The 22,449-nt window shown below is 38.5% G+C and overlaps 1 protein-coding gene across 1 annotated transcript in view; it reads right to left on the reverse strand.

The window, feature by feature from the left end:
* The window catches only part of THBS2 (thrombospondin 2), a 32,058-nt gene extending 24,331 nt beyond the window's left edge, over window positions 1-7,727 (reverse strand). The window contains exons 1-4 of the mRNA XM_072333251.1: window positions 7,535-7,727; window positions 6,486-6,560; window positions 5,073-5,629; window positions 3,493-3,577 (exon numbers count right to left, since the gene is read on the reverse strand). Of these exons, the coding sequence (XP_072189352.1) occupies window positions 3,493-3,577; window positions 5,073-5,629; window positions 6,486-6,560; window positions 7,535-7,541 (724 nt within the window). The 5' untranslated portion in view covers window positions 7,542-7,727. The remainder of the gene's footprint in view (window positions 1-3,492; window positions 3,578-5,072; window positions 5,630-6,485; window positions 6,561-7,534) is intronic.
* Between the last annotated feature and the right edge of the window lie 14,722 nt (window positions 7,728-22,449).

The following is a 22,449-nucleotide window of genomic DNA, read 5'->3' on the forward strand; positions in this document are numbered from 1 at the left end:
ACTGTTGTGTGTTGCACTGCTTGATGTCAGACTCAGAGTAGGCATTATATTGATAGATTAATTCTGATATTAAGTGGAAATTAAGCTGAGATCAGTCTGAATACTTGATCTGTCACTCTAGCCACTCCTTCAGACAGGCCTTAATTAAAATGAACTTCAGGTGCATTACACAGAGAGAACTGAACATGTTCAAATGCCTGAATTTGGAAGATCTCCCTGTCTACTTGAAAAAGAATGCAAAAGGAAGCATCAGCAGTAATTTTAAAAAAAGGAAAGAAAGTACTCATAATGCAATAAAACCTAATAAAAATAAGATTTGTCTTCTGTTAAGTACTTAAACCCTCACCAGTTAAATATCCTACACCTTTCATGGAAGATTTATGTAAGGACTCAACGGGATGTTCAAGTTTGTATCAGCTACATAGAAATCCATACTGTCCCATCTCAGAAAAGATCTGTTTACCTGTTGCAGAAACTCTTGCTTGGTAACCTTGAGTTATTGCAAAGAGAAGCAAAGCATTTAGCAACTAAAAAGAAATCAGTCAAGGAATGTGAGCATTAAAACATATACTAAATATCCAACACTATTCACTGTTGATGAGTCATTAAACATGGCAACGCCATGAAAAGAAAAAAGAACTAATCAATAAAATGACATTCAAAAATTACTCCACAACTCTTCACTGCTAGCCAGGGACTACAACAAACTATTTGCAGTGTTACAGCATTTATGTAATTGTCTGTTTTCACTTAGACGATGGAAGAAAATGGATATACCACATAATGATTCAGAAGTCTCTGTGTCGTAACCATTTAACTGCTTTTTGATTCCCTGGAAAGAATGCAGTTTTCCTACCACACTGAAATACCAGGGTTCTCAAATTCCCCCATAGCACTTCTCAGGTCATTCATTTCATATTTCTCAAGCCAACATGGAGTATGCCTTGACCGGAACATTCTAAGAACATTAATAAAGATGCAATCTCAGCAGGAAACATAAACCAAAACTATGTTAGAAGAGCTAAATCCACACTTCCTACTGTTACTTGGCAGCAACTTAAAGAAGATGCCTGGGGATCACTGCGAAATCAGTTCTCTGCTGCTGGCTTCCTGCTAATATCCTAACAATCACGTGATTATCCTTAAAATAAGAAAGCAGAAGAGCAAAATGTACATCCTCTCACATATGCAATTATCATGCTGTTAATCTAGCTGGAGAAGAGTTTCTAGTCAGACAAGGAATTTTACTGATGTATCCACTTCAGCACATTTTTATCATCTCTCCTACTCAGCACTGTGCACAAAACCTGCTTAGATTATTTGCAACTGCCATGCTACAGAGATACTTTTCTACACACAGTTCAACAGCAGTCCCAAGCTACCATTCCATCATACCTTACCTTCTCATACTAGATAGAAGATGTACTAGTGAAACAATCTTGTTTCTGAAAAAGCAGTAGTATTTCACTGGTAATATGTGCCACGTAACTTAAGTACATTTCACACTTCAGCACCTGTACCTCAGTTCAGTGGATGGGCAATACGAATGGGAAAATATTTATTCTGTGGTCAGTAGCATACCCCTCATGTCTTTATAACTATGATAAGGTGAATAGATAATGCTATAAAACCACATTCAAGTATGCGATAGGCTTCTCAGGTCCTTCTAATGGCCTCAAACCACAGCATACCATTATCCCACTTCTGTCATTGGATAAGCAATTTCCGTACTGAAGCGTTATCTTGGTGTTGTAAAGTCAAAAGTAAAAATATTGTGTATAGAACTATTTCATAAGCATTTTCCAGGAAGGATACAAAACAAAATCTGCATAGTTTACTGGACCTGAAAATTTGGTATTTGACAGACATGAAAAAATATGCATTAAGGCAGATAAGGTATGTATTAGCATGTAGAACTCAATTATTCCCTTAAGCACCCATTGGCTTCCCCTTTATAGTGGAAATACTGTACTCAAATATTCCATTTTTTGCTTGGTAATATTTCAAAATATTTGGGCAAACCATCTTCCTTTGTATTAGTCAACAAATAAAAACACAAAAGATTTGAAGGCAACCTATTTAATTCCTGAAACCACCTCTTTTATTCAGATTTCAATTAGACATAAGCATGTTTAATTTTTCCTATTTTTTTCTGTAGTAGTTCTTAAGTACTTTTTTCCACTAACAAGGCTAAACACCAATAATCTATTCTGAGCAAGTTCTGAGTATGTTATCAAGCAGTGTGTCTGGAATAGATGACATTTAACAAGCAAGGTCTTGTTTCTTGCTTGTGCCATCCATTGTAGCTAACACAATTCATTTATGGCACATCATCACATTTGTGTCTGAGTGCCTGCAGCAAGATTCATCCCTGGAATAGACAACCAGTATTCTTTATCAAGATTTAAAAACCAACTAGCAAGCCCAGTTTGGTTTTTTTGAATATATACATATGCACTTATATAAATACACATTTATATGTATTGTATGCCGTTCAGAAACTTTTAATTACAAAAACTCAAATCTCTCTCTCTCTCTCTGAATAAGTTTACACTGCTACTGCTTAAAAGGCTGAGTACAGCCCACTTAAACAGCTTACTCGATGTCTTATTTCTGTCACTCTGCCAAGAAATAATTGCATTTCAGATGAGAGGAGTTTCATATAAAACCCTAATGTCCTGACTGCCTTGTACAGCCACCATGTTCCTCTAATGGAAACAGTCATCTTTGAGCCTTTACTGAACTGCTGCCAGTTACAAACTCTGGAAAGCAGAATAGCACCTCCCATTAGTTCTACTGCAAAACATTAGCGCACACTTGACAAAGTTTCATTACTATCATGATGAATCCAAAAAAACTCCCACACACAGAGTGCTCTCCTCCTGGAGAGGTCAGCATGAACAGGACTAATAAAAATCTACTGTAGCCCATCATACACATGCCTTCCATAACTACTTTTTTTTTCCCCCTTCTTATTTTTGCTTTGGCTGGTTTGATGAAAAGCTTTCTGGGATTCAAACCTAAAGCCTCTTTCATTCAATAAACTCACTGTTAAATAATTAGTTGTCTTTAAGACATGCAGACTTGTTGTGAACCCACTGAGACTCAGGAGCATTAGTCAGAAGCAATATTCTCAGTCCTGTACTCAAAACAGAGATTTTTCCTCATTTGCATATGCATTCTAACTTTTTTTTTTCTTGATAGATTTTTATCTCAACTTAAAATCAGATACTCAGAGTTACAAACCTAAGCAGTGCGAACTACAGAAGTCAGTTGGATTCTAGAGGTGGTATCTCAAGGTAGCAAACAAGCACTTTCCTTCCACCACCAAAAACCAGCTTGCTTTCTTTTCCATTATCAAGTAAGAATCCTCTACAATTGCAAATAGATCTGTTTCATGGCTTTAATACAACATGCCATCAGTGACATTCTCATTTTTGAAGTCTACTGAAAACCATTTATGAGTTTAACAATAAAAAAAGAAAGCCTTACTTGACTGGCTCCTCTGGCATCCTTTTTTACGTAGAACATCCTCTATTGAAGTATCAAAGATTAAATGAATATTTTGCAAGAGACCCTGTAATAATAAAAAATATAAATCAAAACCAGCTTGATAGATTTGGGATTATACAATAACTGACCTGTCTCAATCCCATACTACTGACTGCATTTACCCATGACTAAATACAAAGATAAAACAATCTCCAAAGCATGGAAAAATATATATACTGATACTTTTATTATATACAATTTCAGTACTTTAAGCAACAAGTTAAGTATTTTCTGAAATAGGTCATAGTAAATCAGGAATTCATCAGCTATGAGTTCAAATCTCTATTTCCATATGGTGCATTTTAGATTGTAGTTCCATAACACATGGGCCACAAAGTCAAACCCAACTTCTGAAGTTCCTACCCACTGTAGTTCCATTCTTTGCCAGTTTCCCCATGCATCATACCTGGTTCTCTCCCCAACTGTGAGAACACTACCCTGATACAATACCACAAGAAGAGACTACTGCGTTTCACTTATAAAAAAGAATCTCAACTAAGAAAGGAATTATTCTAATAGTAGATTTCAGTGGTCCATCAAACTGTACATCTCCGCAACTAGTTCCATGAGCACAAGTGACTGGCAAATGTAGACATGGAGGCTGAGGGAGAGGGTGTGAGCAAAAACTTCTGGCTTTTGTGCCAAAGCTAGTCAACCCATAGGACCACCCTCCAGCATGTCACACCCTGACTGACAACTAGATGGCACAACAAGATGGGAAAATCAAGAGCTTTTCAAATTTTTGAAGCCACAGATTAATTTGATTTCAACTTTAAGCGTAAAGAAGCCATCCTTAGAGCACCAGGACCAGATCACATCATTTTGTGGAGAGAAAGTAATTTTCATCTGATAGAACTGGAGAGTTTGAAAGTGCTTAAAGCAAAAGAGAAGCAAGATGTTTTTCCACAAAAAGAAAAATTTCCTACCAGACTGATAAGAACATTTTGTTTTGGTTTTGTTTGCTTTTCAAACTTCCCTCTTTTTATCTTTGAAACTGAAATGAAAGGTTATTCAAAATGGCAAACCAAGACATTCCATTAGCGGACAGAGCAATACCACATCCTTCTACTCTATTAAAAATTCTTTTCCTTCACCTGATTTTTCCCAAATAAAATTTAACACATATTGACAGGTTCTGTGAATAAAACAGACATAATGCTGAACAAACAGGTCTTCAAGAGATTTCCAGAGAATCACCCCTTAAAACGTGACACATTCAGAAGTTCTTACACCTACAGAAGAAAGAGGGTGGTTGTATAGAAACACCCATAAACACACTGTGCATTTTTCCTGGTCTTAGACTTTTCTTTTTCAGTCCTTTGAACTTTAAGGAACTCCCAAATACATGCAAGTAGGTATCCAGTAATGAATAAAAACATATCCTGGAAAACTCTTCTTGGCAATACCTCTGACCTCAGAAAATCCAAGAGTCTTCGTGATAACAAAACTGCACCTATTGAATCTTCAGTGACTATTTGCAGCTACAGTCTTACCTTGACAAAGACTTACAGGTTACCTACCCTGAAATGATTCTCCCGAATGGACCCTTTCACCACATACATTCTGCTGTTCTCTGCTTTCAGTTGCTCATAGAAAGGCTCCTCCAGGATGAAGCTGTCAATAAGGTCACAGCCAACATAGAGGTTGTAGTTCTCTCCTGTTACTTGCACGGTGAGATTCTTCCACTGCGAGTCAGCAAGGTCCACATCTTCCAGGGAAATCACGTTCTGGAAGCCATCCACCCAATAAATGAGGTCCAGGGTGTTGGCTCGGCCATTGGAAATTATCTCAAACTGCCTCTCACTGATGCCAGGACCCTCTAAAGCAAGGATAGTGCCTCTAGATTGCCTGTCCTGTCTCAGAGTGGCTGAAAGGATAAAGCCCTCATTTTGCCGTATGAGTTTAACAATCTTTTTTAACTTCTCTGGTTTAAATGGAGGTATATGGTCAAACCGAATGAAACGATATGCTGGGACAGTGGGATCTGGACCCCGAAACAATTTTGCTCCAATTGTCTTTCGGTTTATGTTACTGATTTGAAGTAAATCAAAGGTATTCTCCTCTTCTTTGGCATCATCTGGAAAAGTAAACAGTGCATTACAGCATGACTTCAGAAACACAACTCTGCACACAATACATAGTAACAGCAACACACATGAAGATTAGTAAAGTCAATACTTTCTTACAATTGTTCTACTAACATGCAAGTTAACTGTATTTTTCACCTGTAATTTGCATTTACAACAGCTTTCTTCTTCTAAGCCTAGGCATAATTATTTTTCATTATATAACCTATACAACATACAATCACACATTTTAGAGCACTATATAACACGCACACAGTACGCGCACAGGTGCATGTAACAATGTAATCATTCGAGATATATATAAATATATAAAATATATGGATAAGGAATGAGCCAATTCTGGTATTTTCACTGTCACCTAATAAAAATCAAATTCTGAGAAGCCATCTGGCCACACAAAAACAGGAAGCATGAGAAGTGCTTTTTAAAAGTTCAGGGCAGAAAGTCAGATGTAAAATGAGGGCCTGGCATTGTGCCAGTTCACATTTGGTCAGTAGAGGGTTATTGCTCCATTTCCATCTTCTTCAGAAATTCAGCCGACTCAGCCATTCTGTTTAGGCTGCCATACATTTACACCACAGAAGTAAGCACGACAGCAATTACTTCTGAGATGACACAGGTGTGTTTGTTGATCAACAATTTCTACAAAAACTGGTTTTAGTTATTAATTACAGAACCTCCATCTTGCAGCAGCTGAATGCAACTATCAAAATAAGCCCCAGCAACTACAATTCCGAGACTTTTTAAAAGTCTTACAGAATTACTGTGTCTACTATAAGTCAGGCAAGCCTATTTCTAAGCCAGACTTCAGGTCTGTGAGTTGCTCTAAGAAGCATTGAAACTTACCCTGAGCATCTGAGGAAACCCACAGGGTTATCAAGACAGCAAGCCACAACAACTTGCTCCTCTGCAGCATAACTCCTAAGAATAAACCAAAAAGTAGCATTAGGGAAATAATCATTATCAGCTACAAACGTATTTTAATTAACCTCAGCATACACCATAAACAGAACTTTCATTATATACTACAAATATCAAATCAGAATATTTATCTTCTCTGATAGTTGCCATACAGACTCAGAAGTAAAGCATTATGGCATCAAGCCACAGGATGATGGTAGGAAATGATAATGAATAAGGTTCATTTTCATGCAAACGGCCCTAGGAGTGTTAAAAATAAATAAATAAATGGAAAGCCATACAGAAAAATGCTTTTTTTCTCCTCTCTGGTTGTTACCACGTGGCATAGATAGCACCACACAGTACTGCATAAGACATAGCACAGAAGCCAGTTTTAACTACTGGAAATAGCTTCCAGGACCTTTCCCAGTATCATCATACAGACTCCTCTTTCTCACACACATATACTTATCCATTCCTACAACGCATTGTACCGAATCATAGCTGGAGAAAGCGCCTTTCAACACGATGCTATTCCTGCCCTGCAGCGCTGTACAACCACAAGACGCAAAACTACAGCTCCATATGAGTGCGCTCCCACAATGAATGGAGCAGGCGGCAGCCACTTGAACGTGAAGACATTCCTTTTTCTGCATGCACCCATCAGTACTCCCAGCACTCCACGCACTTTTGGAAGCGCTCAGGGATACCACCTTTCTTTTCTCCTTTTTCATACAGATCTTTTTTACCTCCAGCAGCTCTTATCAGCGCCCCGATGTACTACAGCTACAGCCACACACAGACGAACGCAGGGCAGCGGCTCAATCCCACCTCTCGCTTCCCGTGGGTCCCCCCGAGGCAGCTCCCACTCCGGGGCAGGAGGTTCCTCCTTCCACCCTCCTAGAACCATATGGCAACACGGTGCGCACTGCCCCCGGAGAGCTGTTTGGAGCCAGATCAGCCTGCAGAGAGAGACAGCCGCCTTTACGCCTCACCTGGCATGAGGAGAGCCGACGGGGCGAGAGGGCTCTGCCTTCTCCCGGAGCGCTGCCGGCGTTGCGGAGCACGGCGCCCTACCGCCGTCTCACGTCCTTCCGCGGCCCCGCGGCCCGAGCCGCCGCCTTTATGGGCTGCGGGCCGGGCCCCGCTGTCAATCAGCGGCTGCGGGGCGCGCCCCCGGCTCGCTCCTCGGCGGCAGTGACACGGCCCCCCGCCGCCCCCTCCCCGCCGGGCCGCCCGCTCTCTCCTACCTGCGGGGCGACGGCGGCCCGGCCCCCTGCTCTGTACCGCCCCAAGTGGGGGCGGTGTGGGAGGCGGGCCGGGCCCCTCGGAGGGGAGGGTAGGAGAGAAGACGGGGGTGGCGGTCTGGTCGGGATGTTGTGCCCCTCGACTACTCGCGGCTCCAGGGATGGTGGAGCGCGGCCGGGCCGGTGCGGCAGAGTCCCCGGGAGGCGGCGCCAAGTACCGTGCTCGGTCGGGACCCTCCGCTGGGCTTTACGAGCCTCGGCCTCTCCGGCTTTGTATGTCGGCAAATGAGGGCTCGTGCTGCGGCAAAGCGCAGCCTTCCCCAGCGCAGAACCCTCTCCTTCTCAACCCTTTCTTTTCACTTTGCAATTCAACGGCTGCCCTGGGCACAGTCACCCTGTTGGTAAATGGGACAATCAGTTCCTCAAGGGTTCACCTCATCCCTCTCTTCTGATGGGAGCGTTGATCTACTTTGACCTGGCTCTGGGCTGCCCTAGGCATGCTTCTCATGGAGGGAGCCATGCCTCAGTTTAAACACAGAACGTCTCTCTCACACCTTGTTCCCAGTTCTGCAGAGGTCTGGAAAATGTCCTCCTAAAGCAACCCTAAGACTCATCATTTGTCCTGCAGTAGAGCAGCAAACACACTCCATGTGGAACAGGAGAACGAATTCCTGTAGTTGGTCCTGTCCTGCAGCGCAGAAAAGTTTCAGAATTCAAAGGGAAGACCAGGATCCCTGCTTTGGTGAGGCTGGAAGCAGGTTTGTGCAACATCTGTGGAAGGATTCTGCAGCTGATGAGAAGAGGTGTGGGTTTGGGCTCTGAGAAGTGTGATGAATCCAGAGGATAGAGCCCCATCAAATGTATAGGTGGATAAACACCATTGATGTTTTGTTTTGTTTATATATATATATATGGAGAATGAAGTCTCCATATATATATATGGATAATGAAGTACAGAAAATCACTGACTTTGTCATCACCACTTGAAATTCCAGTAGGAAAACATGTTGCTCTTTCAAAACACAGAAGACTTCAAAAGGTTCAGTCTGTCACTAGAGCAGAAAACGCCAACGCAAGCATCACTGCTTCGCCGTTTGCCATGGAAGCTCCTTCCAATTTGGCTGGCCTTGGTCTTGCAGGGTAGTGGGAGCCAAGGAACTTTCCCCTTTCTCTCAGGTCCAGGGGTCTGAGCCAAGCTAGGAGGGAGAGGGCTTTTTTGTCTTCCTAAGACATTTGGTTTTCAGTTTTGCGAAACCTCAAGAATTCTAAAAAAATAGCTAATGAAGTTCACAAAACCTCAAATTCTACTGCGTTTACTCATTCCCCCCACTACATTAAGTTGGTCTTTATATATGTGGCTGTGCAATGCATTTTCCACAGGACTTTGAAAGGGCTGGCATAATTGTATTCAGGAATCTGCTCTGAGTTTACACTTGGAGAAGAGAGAGCAGCAAAGACTTTCAGAGGCCTTGAAGGTCTCTGAGATAGTGCAGTTTCCTCTTACTACATGCATGTAGAAGCACTTTTTACAGTGCAGATTTTCAAGTCAGTATAAAGACAGTGCAAAGCAGAGATTAATTTTGTCCTGATTGCATTTAACCAGCTACCCCGTAATAAAACCCTTCTTTCCATCTCTGAGTGTCTTGAAAGAAAGAAAGATCAATAGCATATTGTTTCAAGCTGAGTGGTTTATATGGAAGATTATGACCTTTGAGGAGACAGATTTGCTTCTCTTCTCTTTATGACTGTGAAAATGCTCACTGCATACTTTTCCCTGGCCACCTATAAAGTAAACATCGTCTTCATCATAGGAATCTTGACAGAAAGGCTTACAATACTGAATACACGTGCTGCTTTCCCCTGCTAACCAGTGCATGCACACAAATACTAGAATCAGATTCACATGTCTTATCAATCTACCTGCTTGTTTAGTAGAGTGTGAAAAAGAGCAACACTAATTACAAAGATCATCAAGTCAGATTTGCTAACGTTTAGGAGCACTAACAGGGTAACAATAGCTCCCATACTAATGTTTTTCTTTGGTGTTTTACTTTTATTGCATTTTGTTTCAAACTGGTTCATCTGACACAAACACAGGTACATCTCATTTCTTTACACCACCTCCCTTTGCTGCTTTCTGTCTGCTAAATGGTGTTTTTATTTCCTTCTGCATCAGCCTTAGGGACTTCCATTTTGGATCATGTGAGCTTCATGTCAAGTAGCGTACATTACTAAAAACCACCGGGGAATGGCAGGACCCCAGTGAGTCTGGTTCCACACTGTCTCAGAAAGAACTGACCATTGAATTAGGCTGTATAGAATATTTCTCCACCACTGGGTCATGTATGCATACCAGAAATAGAAGATATGAGTAGTAAGGATTTCATCCAAATTTGTTCTCCGGGGTTGGTTGTACATCATGAACTACCTTTTATGGTAAATATCATCTTTCTAATCTCTGGGTTCAAAAATAATAATATTAACTGCAGCATAATTTGTTGATTTCCTATGTAATTTCAGTAAAAGCTGACATCCAAAACAGATCTCATAAATGTAATAATTTTCACAAGCTTATAGAAGTATTACCCCTGGAACAACAGGCTACTTCTAAGCAGCTTGCTACCACTTAGACCAGTACAAGAGCAGTGGGGTAGGAATCCATGCCTCTGCTGTGTAGGTTAGATTGAATGTTTTAACAGTCCTTTAAAACTTTGAAATCTAGAAATCTCTGGGCTTCCTTTGCAAGTTCTGCTGGAACAGCTGTGGTCTTAAGTTCTCTTTTTCTGTTAAGTTCCTTGAAATTCAGTGTTAAAATGGAGATATTATTATTATTATTATTATTATTCAATTTCCAAATGAATAGATGAAGTACATCAGTGTATTTCATGGTGGGGTTTAATTTTCATAACTAACTATAACTGGGTTACAAAACTATAACAGATGACTTAAGATTAGTATATGACTCAGACGTTTAGATTTCTGAATGAGCTATTACCTATAGGGAGAAAGACCTGGGTGGTTCCAAAAATGACATGCTGGAAGTACTCCAGCTAAATGCAGTTTGAACAATAGAATAAATTACACTGGGGACAATGAATTCATCTAGGATGAGGGAGAAAGTTATTTCTGACAAAGCTTTCTGTATGGGTTAGCCTATGTTCTGATACAAAAGAGGTCAAGATAAATTGATAAAGAGAAGTGTTCCACTTCCAACCTCCCTTAAATAAGTTGCAGGTATAAAATGCATACAATTACTTGTGCTAACATCTATCAGACAAGACACCTGTGGGCTTTACATGTGTTACCTGGTGTACTTTCACAATAATCATAGGATCATCCATTTACAAACATAGTTCATACTCAACTAAGTGCTTATACATAAAAGCATATCAGGTGGTGTTAGCTGGATGACTCCCTGCTATCTAGGCCCCAGGTGTCTGCACCCTTTTCCTTGCCTTCCACTCTTCTATAAGAGTTTGAGGGTGACCAAAAGCAAGGTATGATCTCATCACGTACAGTGCATCCCTGAAACAAGATGCTCACAGATTCTACAGAAACCAAACAGAGCACAAGAAACACATTCAAAGAATTGAAATTGATTGAAATTGATTGGGGGAAGGGGGGGGGGCGGGAATAAAAATAAAAATTGAAAAGCCACAGAAAACAGTCTAGGGGTTTGATATCTCTCCATATGTGCAAAACTCCCACAAATGGAGTCATGGGTCCCACAGGATGAAGTGAAGAGATGAAAGAAAGCAATTCATGAAACTACTACAGCTGGCTGTTGGACTCTAACTGGGAGACAGAGCTTCATTCAGCTGTGGCTCGATAATGACTATGATGATTAAAGCTGAGCAAATAATTCCCATATTTTATTATGTGTAAAAATGTGTAGCTTTACTTCTATTTACTTTGATTAATTATATAGTTCACATCAACCTTGTAATCAAAAACTACAACAGGCCTTGCATTTGCCTTTTCATTTGAACTGTGATTACTATTCTTCCTCATTCTTATGAATCCAAATCCTAAATTAAGGTAATATTTAACAATCACTAAAAATATATAGAAAGCATATAGAAAATACATAAGTCTATAAGGACCCACAGACAAATTTCATTCCCAAGGTGGCTTGCTAGTTATTAACCAGCTTATCTGGACAGCTCTTCATTCAAAAGTCTGGCTCTTGTAGAACTCAATTTTTAATTCTATAATTCATTAGAAATAGTATTTTATGTGCACTTATTTTTTCAATTTCTTTATAGACTAAGGGTTAAAAAAAAAATTTCTACTGCTGAATTTTATAAAAATAACAGCTGTTTCAATTTGCCCCTTTTAAAGACATAGTTTAACATTTCAGTGTTCCATATGACTTGTATAACTTTATTGTGATAAGAAGATTTTAGTAGATAGTCTATAGCCCTGTTCAAGTTTGATCTTGAAAAAACATTTTTGGTCAAGTAGGCAGCAAGGCAAATTGCCAGCATCATCTTTGACTAACAACTGCAGCACTATATTGTAGTTACATGTAAGTCCCTATGAGGCCAAATTTTTACATTTAATGAAAAGCCTTTGTCAACATAATGAACAAAGCAAAAATGTATAAGATATTTAAAAGCTATTCAATCTTTGCACCGTCATGGATAGATAAGTAAATCCTGATTTGTTTCCATTATTAAATTACTCAGTGCTGTCTTGTTGCTATGCTTTTCTCAGATTCATTTCCAGTATATGTAAATGAGTGGAATATATGGAACACAGACGTGTGTATATTATGTGCCAAAATTAGACTGAGGTTCTTTGTAGGAAAACATATTTTTAGTAATTAATAAAAATCTTATTGTTGGCTTTTGTTTAGAATTTCTGTGTCAGGCTCTTGGATTGTAAAGTGATGTTAGACACTGCCTCAAAAAAAAATGGATTTCACTCTGGAAATGGAAATGATTCAATTTCTTTGCCCACACTGGTGTTTCTTCTTTGCAGCATCAGTAAGGAGTGAATGGACTATGGAGTAGGATATGTTCAGCCAACTACTGCTTCCAGTCTCTCAAATAATCTTCTGAGTGGAGCTGATGAGTATCGCATAATCAGAGAACAAGGTTATTTATATTATGTGGCCTAAGTATAAGACATGCATCAGCCTACTGTGAACAGGATGTGAATTTGGATCATATGTCTCTCTGTTGTTGTGTCTTCTTTAAAAGACTGCTCTGAGATTATCAGAAGATTGACAGCTTTAATGTGTCACAGAAAAACATCAATAATTTATTGTACAGTGGCTGTAGTTCAAACACAGTCCACAAACTTGAAAGACATCTGGCTAATGATGCCAGTGTTGTAGTCATATGTAGTCATAGGTACACAAGTTGTTCATTGATCATTCATGCCATCTCAGTTCAGACAATGTTTCTCATCTTTCTTTTATACATACAATAGTAATTTCTGCTCCTGTTAGGATATAATTTGATATTATAATATAAATCCTCAGCAATTAGTTCTGCCAGGAGAATCAGTAGCTTCCAACTGTCTTAGACATATGTCTTCCAACAGTCAGATCCATGGAAGATCCATGTGTTGCCACAAAACAAAATGATCTCAGATTATTTGTTGGGGGAAAAAAAAAAAAAAAAAAAAAAAAAAAAAAAAAAAAAAAAGATAATTATTGCTCTTTTCTGAGATTTGGACTGATTAGGAATGATGATTTTCTTAGAAATTCAGTCCCAGATGTAATTAAAAAGTCATCAGACTTCTGCATCACAGAAGTCTATGTAAGGTCGAACACACAGCCAAAAGGAAATGTGTTTAAGAGCTTTCATAAAATGAGGCCAGCACAAGATCTTCTTTGATCGTTAGACAACCTATTTCACAACTGCCTTTAGTCATCTGCCTTCATGATAGAAAGCAGATTTGGTGTGTGTTTGTCCATTTTAAAAGAGGTAACCAGGTCATGGCACAGGATCGTGTCAACTGAGCAGAACTGTATTATGGACACTGCTTTATTAGGTCCATTCTACAGCTTCACATCAATTTACAAAGATGTCAAGAAGCATACATTTTGATGTTAAAAGAAAAGGGGTTTTTTGTTTGTTTGTTTGTTTGTTTTTCTTTTTCTTTTTCTCTATTAATATGAAGAACAGGATAAGAACCATGCGAACTTTAAAACTAGTGTTGCTAAGGTAAAGAAGATGTCAAATAGGAATGTGAGATTTTGGAGAATTCTGATTGTGTTGGGTCACCAAGTTACTGTAGCTATAAAGACTCTAGGTAGGACTTTTCTCACTTAGCTGATAAGCTAGTCTTAAAAGTCTTACCTAGCCTTGGTCTGGCTTCGACTGCTAACACAGAGACACAGGCATTTCCAGAATGTGAGTATTCCTCTCCTAAAAGCAAGTATAAAGTTTAGAAGATCTAGAGTTGCAGACCTAAGACAAAAATGAACAAAATGTGCACAAATGTTGTTGGTTGAAGTGACAGTAAATGTAAGATACATCGGAGTTCTCATTCTATTCTCTTAGGTCTGAACAGATATATATATATTTTTTTCCGTAAGTGTTACACTCCATGTAACCTTTCCAGGGTTCCTTCAGCGTTTCCTACTTAAATGTTTCTACCTACTTTTTTTCTTTGATAGCAAGTTGCTACTTGGCTTCCCAATTCAGTGTGTAGCAAAAGAATGAATGCGAAAACTACTAAGAGTACTTAAAATTCAACAGCTAATAACTAAAGGAGAACCTTGAGCTTATCTATTACACAGAAACAAGAGAAGATAGAACATACTAAATTCAGGTATGAACTGTGATGTTTAAGTCAATGCCACAGTCATAAGAGCCAGATTGGGAAGAAGAGTTGATTTCTCATTGAAATTCTGAACTCTGTAACAGTAAGATAAACCATCCACACAATCAGACAAATTATGTAAAAAGATCAAGTCATTGCAGGTCTTGTACCTAAACTCATGCAGAGATTCACACAGAGTATAAAATACCTTGAAAAAAGACACAGAAATTCCCTCCAATCAAACCACATTTATTCACTGGTTGGATCATCACACAGATATCTGCTGGAGGTTGCAGAGACAAAGGAAGCAGAGACAGAGTAGTGACTCTGGCTTTGGTCCAGGATAGGCCTACACTTTCCTGTGGGTTTTCAGAGTTGCCTCTGGGGATCATGAATTTGGACACCAAGTTCAATACATTGGCGAGGGTGTGATATGCTTCGTGACTCTCTGAAGTTGGTGCTTCAGCAGCCAGCTAACGGTTGCACTGTTAAAGACTGAGGTGCAATAGCCAACGAGTCAAACAAATTATCTGCAAAGATGCTATGAAACATCAGTGAATTTTGAGTATCCCAGATTTTTCCGGGGGTTGGAACTTGACGAAGTTGGTTAGGAAAAATGGGAAGAGTTTTCACTGAGTTTTAAAAAAAAAATGTTTCAAAAATGAGGGTACAAAATCTTTCACAGAACAACATTTAAGTATGAGTTGGGAAAATTAGATGTGAGATGGACCCATTCCAGTCTCAGAAATTCAGAAACAGCCTTCACAGCTATATTTGTTTGAAATTTCCTAAAAATTATTGTGACGGTCTCAGAACTTTTAGCTTGGAGTAGGGTCAAGGGAAAAACTTGAAAGCTAATAAGATGAGAATCAGGGAGCCTTAATCTATAGATGTCATCTGCATTGCTTATTACATTCCTATTGTGTATAGAGCAGTTGTTTCTGGATACCTTGGTATAATCCACAAGTATTACATTAAGTATACCTACAAATATTAAGAAAATATAAGAGATTTATGTTGGTAGGAAATAGAATTTGACTTTCAGAGTGCAGGAATGTTCTTAGGAAGGGAGGATCAAGGATTTTTCCTAGTCAAGCCATAGTATCTTGAATTATTATTCTAATAGGAATTGTATATCTACATCTCTGACTGATCCAGCAGGCTGAAGATAAGTATTGTTGAGCAAAGAAAATAATCCTTTAATCTGTACTGATTCAGAAATTAAGTTTGACTTACTTGATGGGCACAGGCAAATTGAACTGGAATCAGTACTGCGTTCTGAAGCTGAAAGCATGAAAGCATGAAGCAGAAACCTTAGAAAACATGCTTCATGCTTTGAACAGGCCATGTGAAGGTAAATTGCGATGCTCATTTTATAAAGCTCTGGAAGTAAAAAAGGAGCCCTGCAGGAAAACTTCAATACTCCAGTAAAGTGGTACGCATAAAAAAATAAATCTCACAAAATGAAGTGTAGCTGATCTTTTGTATTTTTCTGGAAAATTTTACGTGACTTTTTAACATATTTCCATGTCAATTCTGTGTATCCATTTCATGTAATATTGTTTTGCTAAGGGGAAAAATTACTGGGAAAATGTCTGATGCTTCTTACATCACAAAGATGAAGAATTTTTTGTTAGTTCTCTCGCCCATGAAACTTAAGTAATCTCTTAATGAGAATTGTAAGGTTGTATCCGAGAGACAGACATGAAAAGAACTGCTCAGCCTAAAGTGACTGCCATAAGTAACTCCTCAATTCAGCTGTGTTTGGAAGGGCGTGCGAAGAGGTCACTAAAGCTATACATCAGGCTGGGAAGTCTCACCAGAAAAAACATGCATTTCTGGGGGTGACAAGGCAGCGTGCATTGTCTCAACATTATAGAATATGGAACAAGTCCTCATGTCCATACTCAATTTTTAATCATTACTCACTTGAAAATGTCACTAAATGAAATGGGAATACTGCCAGCATAAAGTCTGAATTACCACTGGGACTGAAATTGTTTACTGTTTAAAAGATGACTATTCCAAATACTCCAAAATTCACATTAACTTTGCTCAGAAAACTCAGCCTCTTGAGTCTGCAATGCAGTGTTATTACTGCAGCTTCAAGATCATGTAAGCAGACAGTTCCAAAGTGCCCCCACTTCTATATCTGTGAAGCTCCATGCAGACTTTCTTGACCCTTCATTTTGCATAAGGTTGACATGTATTGCATTGGCTTGGCTTGGCTCAGCCTTTCCAGGAACGAGCCTAGACATTTAGGATAATTCTCTTCATAACACTCTAAATTGCTTCTCAGACTTAATGGGTCAGAGTGAAGGTTTGGGAATAGGAGCACAAGAGCAGGGACAGGAGAAGACATACTGCACAAGAGGGTGCTGGAGAGGCAAAAGAGTCTGGGTAGCTTATTTGCATTTCCTTGTTTTGAGAAAATGAAGTATGTATGACATAAAGTGTGAGTCTTGATGTTCTCCTAGGCTCTGTATGTTCTGAGGATTTGCATGGAAATGTAACACCATATCTGCTCCTTGTATTCCAAATATCCTGTTGATGGATGTTTGATACTCTAAGATATTGCAAAAAAGTATACTGCCTATTTCTGAGTTTTAGCCAGTCATACAGTTACCAAAGAAAATTCACAGTCTAACTACTGTGCTTCTTTCAAGTCCATCTGATTTTAAAAATTGACAAAAAATTGAAAGTTAAAAAGCTGTAAATAGTGAGAATATGGCAGTTCATGGGGTGTTATGTCATGCATATTCTAACTGGGTACAAAGAAAACTAAACTGATATTGATATCTATCATAACCCTATGTTTACATATTGTGGTTAGCCAACTGAGAAAAATATCTCCATCAGCTATTTCCTTTCTCTGTCATGGTTTGTAAAAAGCCTTCTGGAATATTTTAGATGAGAAATATGAAACTGCTTTTTTATATATTCCATTAGAAATATTTCCTTAGTCCAAGAAAGTGGTGGAGAATATATTGAATGGGAAGTAGGCTTAGCTAGTCAAATGCTGGTTGGCTTGTGTCAGATATCTTGGACAATCCTGACAACTTTGCAGGAAAAAAGAAATCCATATATGAAAACATAGACTGATGGAGGAATTAAAGATGTGAAGCATTCTTGGTAACATACAGAAGTTCTACTACCGGAGGTGCAGCCATCTTTGGCTGATGAAATAGAAAGCACACAGTGCAAGTACATTTTTTTCACTGACTAGCTTTTTGGATTTGGCTTAAAGAACAGTCTTAACTGACATGTGGTTAATGATACAGTACATGATGGCAATAAAATTCCCTTCACTTTTTCCTCACTCTCTGCATGAGTGATGAATGTAATGACATTCTCTGTCTTTGTTCTTACGTTCACTCTTTGAATTGCTACTTGCAGATGCCAAATTGCTTTGCACCTGATTTGTCAAAAAAAATCTTTTCTCTTACCACTCAGATCTAGCAAAGGAAATAGTCTGAGATTGGTTCAGTGGTTTACAGGCAGAACACAAAGTTCTGGCAGGTTGTTTGTTATTTCTTTGCCCTCTTTCCTTAGCAGTTTATATTTATACTATTGCTCCTGATTCCATTTCCTCTCAGTTCTGTATATCATGGTGGTAGATCTTAATTAAAATTAAATGTTAATTGTTAAAAAATCAAGTGTTTGGAATGAGAGGAGTGTGTCTGCCATGGAATAAAATAATGTTTTTTGGATGTGCACATCTGCGATGTAGCATTTGTTTCACTTCTAATTAAACATGTAAATTGTTTGTCTTTGAGAGGACTCTCCTGCTGGGAAAAAGTTGGTATGCAGAAATGACACATATAGCTTTTCAGCTCTCCCTTGATGAGATCCTTCTTACAGTATCATGAGAGGCAAGGTTTCCAGATGTCACTGTCTCCAAAGAACAGATCTTTTTTAATATGACCCACACAGTACGTTTGACTTCACTGTACACTGCTATACCAGGAGGGCAGTATCACAGTGGTACTGTATCTAATAGCCATAGGGATAACATAATGTGGGAGAATAAGGAAATTTGTACTGGGTGAAATGAAGTACAGTCATTCAATTCATTTTAGGTTGAGATACAACGTTTGAGATCAATTAAGTAGTGACTGATTATATCTAAACCCTGGATACCCTCTTAAAAATATGTACATATTTTGAAACTGACCCAAAAAAACAGCAACAACAAAAAAACCCAAGAAGTCACATTCAGGAGGAAACAATTCTCTGCTCCCAGCAAATATTTCCCCCCCAGTTTCCTGAAGAAACTTTTTCTGTTTGCTGCAGTTGTAAGATTCATCTGGTTGCTACCTGGGAATTTCTTGCCTAGACACCTGGAACAGCTGGAATCGGGATCCTCAGCAGTGATGATGATGACTGAAAGGGAAGGTGAATTACAAAGCTTTATGTAACTAACTGTAAGATTCACAGCACCAAAAAAACTAAATCAAACCAAACCAAAACAAACAAACAACAACAACAACAACAAAAGCCACTAATGGCTCTGTGCAGATTGAATTCAGCTGGAAAACCATGAGAACTTTCCCTCAGGTGTTGATCTAGATAAGAAATTCAAAAACATGGGGAGAAAATGATATTATGAGGAGATGGAGAAAGACAAATGTAGAGGAGATAAAAATAAGCCAATGGAAGTGGTTAAACAACACATTAGTAGAATATAGCCTATTGGAAAAGTAAAGTCATTTTTGGATGGCTGTCATGTTCTACCTGAGTAAACTTGGTATGTTCTATAACCTCATAGTTTGAGAAACACCATATGAGGAAGTGAAGACTTCATTTGTGTAGACTTGGAACGAAAATCATAAAAAAACATTTTTTCCACCAAGATATTTGTTGAATGGAATAAGGCATCCTGTCCCTTACTGGCTCAGATAGGTATTCAGGTGAAATCATGTTATTTTATAGACTTCACTCAACAGAAAGCAATGCTCTCATGGCCCATTTGTCTTACAGAATGAACATATAAAATAAGCCACAAGTGAAAAACTGTGATTAAAAAGAAATAGAGGATTCAATGGAAATCAGAGAACTATGTAATAATATCCTATCTGGGGAATTATCAGCAAAAACAAAAACTCTTTCTCAGCACTGTGCTATGTGACATTAATATGCTACAGACTATACTTCCTGCCAGGTGAATGGCATTTAACAATTACACAGGAATAGGTAGCAGCACTTCTATAAATTTTAGTGGGGAGGGCAGAGGACAATGTGGATCCAGCTTTCCACTTACATAAAGAAAGGGACTTACAGACATCCTCAAGTTCTAGAGTTAAGACAGCCTTAATGGTCATAGTAGGAAAGGTTTATAGGAGCAAGAGTTCTTCAAGCAGAAGAAATGTTAATTATACCCCATCTTGAAATATTAATCGTATACCATCTTATCTTTCCCTACAGTTGTATGTAACTTACAAATTTGGGTTTATCTCTTTGATGTTAAGATAGCCAATTCCTGAGGGTTTTGGGAAGAGAGAAGAGACTCTAATTTCTTCTCCCACTATTTCTCTTTATGAGAGAATAGAAAATAAGCAGACACAACAGTGGGAAGCAGGGGAGGCAGTAGCTGTTTCTGAGAACATCTCCATGTTTTGTATGAATCAGTAAATGAACCAACTCAGCAGAATAAAGAAACACTGAAAAAGAGATACAAGACTCTTCCCGCAAAGCCGCAGCAGGTTATACTCAATAGCAGTTCTACAGCAAAGTGCATACCTTCATAAAGGGGTTAATCTTTCACAAAACTTTTCTTTAAAATGTCAGCCTAGCCTGAAAATGAGACAGAGGGGGAGGAAGAAAAGTTTTGTGTCTGTCTGTCCATGTGTATGTATACATAATAAAAGGTAAAATATATACAAATGAAATTGTGGAATGTGTTATTTTAAAAAATAAATAAATAATAACATCCTTATGCTTGAGAGGGGAAAAAAAAAAAAAAAAAAAAAAAAAAAAAAAAAAAAAAAAAAGCACACACTAATTTGATGCAGCTTTTCACAGTAATATCCACACAGATCAAATACTTGTAGATCAGAGCAACTACACATTGGTAGACTTGTTGAGCCAGCAATACAATGCCTGTTCTTCCCTCTACAAAGGGTCTACAAAGAAAATGGGAGAACACGGAGGACGCTATAAAGTGAGCAGACAGTATGAAGAAATAAGAAGACAGTATTTTCAGTATGAGAACTAAACTCCGAAGAGACAAAATAAAGATCTCTTGCTCAACTGTAATATGTGTTGGGGAAAAAATCCTCTTGAAACCACAGGATTTTTATTTTCCTGTCAGAAACCTTTTACTAAATACGTATATATTTTTAAAAAAATTATAAAAAAATCCCCACATTCCTATGTCTGGAAAGAAACATTTAAACTTTCTAAACATAAATCACCATCTCCCCCCACCCCATTCCTCCAGTGCAGAGCACCTGCTTTTGCTTTGTCCAGCTCTGGCTGCATATTAAAGCTACCGAGTTTTCCTAGAGAAGGAATGTGTCTTCACTGCAAACTGCCCTGAAGTCAGCATCTTGTTTGTTAACTTGTTTTTGACTTTCTGTAAGCTGAATTAAATAAGCTCCTCACCTACTCACTATGAATTTACAGAAGGGATGAGCCACTGAAAATGTAACAAATGGAAATGGCAAAGCCAATGGAGTGAGCTTTGCTGTGATAACAATTCATGCTGCCGCTTAGCTGCTTCTCTTCCTATCCTAGCCGAACACAGTGAAAATCAAGAAAATAAAGGTTTGAAACAGAGAGGCACCTCACAGCAACAACTGAAAACATTCTCAAAGTGAAATTTCAGAAGCAACATGAACAGACCGCAGTCCTCTCCCAGCACAACTTTAAATAAACTCTAAAATAGGAGTGTACAGATGTATATATATATGCTTGGGAAAGAGTGACTGAAATGTTGTGCAGCAGAATATTGTGTTGCTTGAGTATGTACAGAGGAGATCAACAAAGCTGGTGAAAGGACTCGAAAACAAGTAAATGAGAAGCTGCTGAAGGGGCTGTTTGGTCTGGAGGAGGCTGATAACTGCTTGAAATGAGGTCATGATGAAGAAAAAGGCTGGTCTTTTTTCACAGATGACAAATGAAAAGAAGTGAGGAAATGGCCTCAAGTAGCACTAGCAGAGTTTTAGATTGGATATCAGGAAGAATTTGTCATACAAAGGTTGGCTAAGCACTAAAAGAGGCTGTTCTTTGTTTATTTTATATTTTCCATAGAAATAAATAGGAGACATTCATTTTAGACCAATCAACATAGCTTGCTCTTCTATTTCTTCCTACTTATGAAGATGTACTTACAAACTTCTTCAGTATTCTTTATTTCCTATTATTTAACTGCGAAAATAAATTGTTTTGGTTTTTCACTGTGCTGTACTGTGTGTCTTGTGTACACACGCCTTTCTTATTCAAAGCAAAAGCACAGCTCTGGAGTACAGCTGTCTCCTCCTTCAGCTTTGTAATGGACCAATTGTTTTCTCTCCATTACCTAAACCATTGCCCTTTAACATGACTATCATGCTCCACCCCAGAGCTGCATTCTAGTAACACATGCAGTGCAAATGTCCTGATATGAACAATATCTCCTGTGCCTGACTATGGAGTTCCTTTTTAAGTGAAATGCTAGACTGCCATAATTTTGCATGATGAATTTCCATTAGTATAAACATAGCAGATTAGTTTTGTTTGTTTTTCCCAATATCCATTCTACTTCTGAAAAGCACTTATGCCAGTAAGTGGCCACATGACTTTGTTCATTGCTTTCAGTGGGACTACATATGCCTAAAATAGACACAGAAGCAGTTAACTATGGCAACTTAAACTACAAGATCATTACTGCTATCAAAGCACTGTAA

The sequence above is a fragment of the Excalfactoria chinensis genome, chromosome 3, assembly GCF_039878825.1.
Source record: "Excalfactoria chinensis isolate bCotChi1 chromosome 3, bCotChi1.hap2, whole genome shotgun sequence".
NCBI lineage: Eukaryota > Metazoa > Chordata > Aves > Galliformes > Phasianidae > Excalfactoria > Excalfactoria chinensis.